Source organism: Salmo salar, chromosome 18, assembly GCF_965601325.2.
Source record: "Salmo salar chromosome 18, fSalSal1, whole genome shotgun sequence".
Lineage (NCBI taxonomy): Eukaryota > Metazoa > Chordata > Actinopteri > Salmoniformes > Salmonidae > Salmo > Salmo salar.
This window is the reverse complement of record NC_138308.1, coordinates 93,348,661-93,353,660: the sequence shown is the minus strand read 5'-3', so window position 1 is coordinate 93,353,660 and position 5,000 is coordinate 93,348,661. Positions and strand designations below refer to the sequence as shown.

General features: G+C 41.0%; 1 protein-coding gene across 1 annotated transcript in view; it reads right to left on the bottom strand.

Moving 5' to 3' along the window:
- The window catches only part of LOC106578113 (circularly permutated Ras protein 1), a 21,286-nt gene that overhangs the window by 6,878 nt on the left and 9,408 nt on the right, over positions 1–5,000 (bottom strand). The window contains exon 8 of the mRNA XM_045701607.2: positions 2,951–3,040. Within this exon, the coding sequence (XP_045557563.2) occupies positions 2,951–3,040 (90 nt within the window). The remainder of the gene's footprint in view (positions 1–2,950; positions 3,041–5,000) is intronic.

Genomic DNA, 5,000 nt, shown 5'->3' with positions numbered 1-5,000 from the left:
GGTAGGCAGGTAGGCAGGTAGACAGGTAGGCAGGTAGGCAGGTAGACAGGTAGGCAGGTAGGCAGGTAGACAGGTAGGCAGGTAGACAGGTAGACAGGTAGGCAGGTAGAAAGGAGGCAGGTAGACAGGTAGACAGGTAGGCAGGTAGACAGGTAGACAGGTAGACACACATAGCCGGCGTGTCTTTATTTTAAATTTTAAATTTTATTTTACCTTTATTTAACTAGGCAAGTCAGTTAAGAACAGATTCTTATTTACAATGACGGCCTACCGGGGAACAGTGGGTTAACTGCCTTGTTCAGGGGCAGAACGACAGATTTGTACCTTGTCAGCTGGGGGATAATTAATTGGCCAAGCTAAACTTCCCCAAAAGTACATTTAATTACATTTGCCAAAATTATTTAATTGCTCCAGTTTTTCCAGTTTTTCCAGAAATAAATTAAATAATTTAAAATATTACACCAGAGAGCATGATTTAGCCACAGAGGATCATTAGCTTCTATTAAAAAAAATGCTTTGGATCCTTTTAAATGACAAGTGCAAAGGACAATATCATTTCCTCCTCCATGCTAGATGGATGTCATATTGTAGGCTAGTATACAGTGCCTTGCAAATGTATTCAGATCCCTTGTATTTTTTTCAAATGTTATTGTGTTACAATGCGGTATTAAAATGTATTTAATTCTCAATGTGGAAGAAAAATTATATTGTATATATATATATTATAAATTATAATAATTATATATATTTATTTTAAGAATACAAAATTCATTACTAAAATATAGTCATTGCATTAGTATTCAGACCCTTAGTTTAGGCAAGACTAAATTAGTTCAGGAGTAGAATTTGGCATAAGAAATCACATAATAAGTGACATGGACTCACTGACTGAAATAATAGGGGTAGACATGATTTTTTTAATGACTGCCCATTCCTCTGTCCCCCATACATATAACATCTGTAAGGTCCCTCAGTCAAGTATTGAATTTTAAACACAGATTCAACTACAAAGACCAGGGAGCTTTCGAAAGCCTCATAAAGAAGGGCAATGATTGGTTGATGGTTAACAATAACAAATCAGACATTTAATATCTATTTAAGCATGGTCAAGATCATATTATGCTGTGGATTATGCATTAAACCACCCAGACACATCAAAGATACACTTTTCCTCTGAACTGAGCTGCAGGACAGGAAGGAAACTGCTCAGGTGCTGTCTAGCCATGATCCCCAACATCTTGACAGATCTTGAAGAATTTTGACAAGAATAATGGTCAAATATTTCACAATCGAGGTGTACAAAGTTCTTAGAGACTTACCCAGAAAGCCTCACAGCTGTAATCACTGCCAAAGGTGCTTCTAACATGTAGGGAGCTGAATACTTATGCAACGACTATATTTTAGTTATTGCGTTTTTATTCATCAAAAAAATATATATAATAGTATTTGACATTACAGGGTTATTTCGGGCCCCATCAAATTGTATTACACAAAATGACAATTAAACAAATGTTTATCCCACTTTGTAACACAACAAAATGGGAAGAAATCCAAGGGGTCTGAATACTTTTCCAAGGCCAAGGGGTCTGCATACCTTTCCAAGGTATGTGTCCCCCCTTTTCGTAGCCCTACATTAGATGGATGTATTCAAGATGAGATCGTTTTTATTGCTCTCAGTTTGTTTTCATGGTAGGCCATTAAAGATTCTGCTAATATGTCTCCAGTCATGTAAAATGGCGTTGAATTGCAATGAAATAATTTAATCATAAAAGAAAAAGATATTGGGTGGGAAAAAATTGCTTCTCCAAAACTTGAAACTCACGCACCTTAAAGGGAAGAGCCACCATTAATCATTGTTGACACTATCAATCAAACACACACCCCTGCATGCGTGCACACAACACACAGGTACGCATGCACACAAGCACTCACCACTATCTATCATTCTTTAGTTCTTGATACAATCATCTCAAAAATCAACAGACGCTAAGTTTCTCAACATAGTTCTGTACACGGTTGATTCATGCTATCAAAGGACTCTTGTCATAACTGAAAATACACTAGTACAGTTCACTGAATCTGTGTCATACACAACTGGGTACCAGTAGTTTTCCCAGTCTGAGGCGATGTGACACAATACTTGTTTTACTTTGAACCCCACCCTGTGCTACTGGGTCCTGGACTTATTGACGGGCCGCCCCCAGGTGGTGAAGGTAGGCATCAACACCTCCACTACGCTGACCCTCAACACAGGGGCCACACAATGGTGCGTTCTCAGCCCCCTCCTCTACTCACTGTTCACCCACGACTGCGTGGCCACGCACGCCTCCAACTCAATCATCAAGTTCCCAGACGACACAACCAGTAGTAGGCCTGATTACCAACAATGACGAGACGGCCTACAGGTAGGAGGTGAGGGCCCTGGCGGAGTGGTGCCAGGAAAATAACCTCTCCCTCAACGTCAACAAAACGAAAGAGACCTAGTTAGTAACGCAACTCTTATAACTCTTATCTTACACTACATCAAAAGGGAAGAGAGACAGGATTGTGTTATAATCCTGAGCTTCTTTGTCTCTCTTTGTTGGAGTTCTCCTATGGTTTGGGCCACAACAAGATATTGGAACATACAAGATATTGGAATTTCAAGAAGCACAAGTAGATTACATCTTTTCTTTGTGACACTTTGCTTCTTGAAAGTCCAATATCTTGAAAACTTGTCTGCTGACATGAAAAACATTTTAACAGTGGACTAATGAAAAAAAACGGGGAAAAAAAACATTTGAGTGGAGTTTTCCTTTAACGTTTAGGGGGAGGAATAATGTTATACGTGAAGTTAGTAATAGGGTGATAAAAATGCTAAATAATGGGTTTTAAAAATGTATTATTTCTGTCACAACAGGACCTGTTTCCCTCCCTCCCTCCAAATTCTCTCCCAAAAATCAATCAGTACCTGGTCATTGAAGGTAACCATGGCGACTCTGCGGTGAGGTGAGGTCTGCAGCAGAGAGGACAGCGCCCTCTGGAGGGCATCCTGAATACTCTACACAGAGAGAGAGAGAGAGAGAGAGCGCATTGGCATACACTACGTTACCAAAAGTATGTGGACACCTGCTCGTCAAACATCGAATTCCAAAATCATGGGCCTTAATATGGAGTTGTTCCCCCCCTTTGCTGCTATAATAGCCTCCACTTTTCTGGGAAGGCTTTCCACTAGATGTTGGAACATTGCTGCTGGGACTTGCTTCCGTTCAGCCAGAAGAGCATTAGTGAGGTCAGGTACTGATGTTGGGCGACTAGACCTGGCTCGCAGTCGGCGTTCCAATTCATCCCGAAGGTGTTCGATGGGGTTGAGGTCAAGGCTCTATGCTGGCCAGTCAAGCTCTTCCACACCAATCTTGACAAACCATTTCTGTATGGACCTCACATTGTGCACGAGGGGCATTGTCATGCTGAAACAGGAAGGGGCCTTCCCTGAATCTACAAATTTTAAGGGGTGTCCACTTACTTTTGTATACATTGCAAGTCAAAAGTTTTAGAACACCTACTCATTCAAGGGTTTTTCTTTATTTTGACTATTTTCTACATTGTAGAATAATAGTGATGACATCAAAACTATGAAATAACACATATGGAATCATGTAGTAACCAAAATAGTGTTAAACAAATCAAAAAATATTTTACATTTGAGATTCGCATTCTCTCAACCAGCTTTATGAGGTAGTCACCTGGAATGCATTTAAATTAACAGGTGTGCCTTCTTAAAAGTTAATTTGTGGAATTTCTTTCCTTCTTAATGCATTTGAGCCAATCAGTTGTGTTGTGACAAGGTAGGGGGTATACAGAAGATAGCCGCATTCCACATTTCTAGACTGCATTCCATCTGAAGTGATGGAACAAGATGCAACGCCCTGTTGCTAGCTCCCAGACAACTTTGCAGTCGTTAGTTTATTTTAGTGTTATTTTTTACTTTATTTGATCAGAAGGTTTCTAGTATTATTTCCTATGACCGACAGACACTTCTGGACATCAGATTGAAGATTAATCATTACCAATTCAACTTTCCGGAGCTGGATTCTTTGTCTGGATTACCCAAAGCCATTAATTCATCACGGAAGCCCTTTTTCCAAAAAGACACTGCGGTAGAAGGAAGAAGGGGAAGGCGAACTGGCGTTCTACCCTCCACTTCCTACATAGATTAGTCTCTGGACAAAAAACTTTGCGAGATTAGAGCGCAGATTTCCTACCAGAGCAATATAAGAGACTGCAACCTAATCTGCATTACAGAGACTCAGCTGACAGGGGAGGTACTTGATCAGCCTGTACAGCCTGTGGGGTTTTCCATACATTGCGTGGAGAGGGGAAAAGGCAGAGGAGTATGTTTCATGAACGACAACTCATGGTGTGATTGTAGGAATGTACAAACCCTTAAGAGTTTCAGTCCCCCTAACCTGGAATACCTCACGTTCAAATGACGACCCCATTATCGCCCGAGAGAATTCACTGCTGTGTACACCCCCCCCCCCCCAAGCCGACACCCCGCTGGCACTCAAGGAATTACCCAGGACTTTAAACAAATTGGAAACAGCATATCCCGAGGCTACATTTATTGTAGGAGAGCTACAAAGGAAATTTAAGGAAAGTTCTCCTGAAATTCCACCAACACATCACTTGCCCCACTTGCTGGAAAAATACATTATACTATTGTTATTCTCCATTCCGAGTCGGATGCAAAGCTCTCCTTCGCCCACCACCCCTTCGGCAAATCAGATCACACCTCCATTCTGCTCCTCCCTGCCTACAGGCAGAAATCTGAACAGGAAGCCCCCGTGGTAAGGTCTGTTCAACGCTGGTCTGACTAATCAGAATAAATGCTACAGAACTAGGAATAACATCGATTAATACACAGACTCTGTCTCTGGGTTCATCAGGAAGTGCATAGAGGATGTTGTTCCTACAATGACGATTAGAACATACCCAAACCAAAAACAGTGGCTAGATAT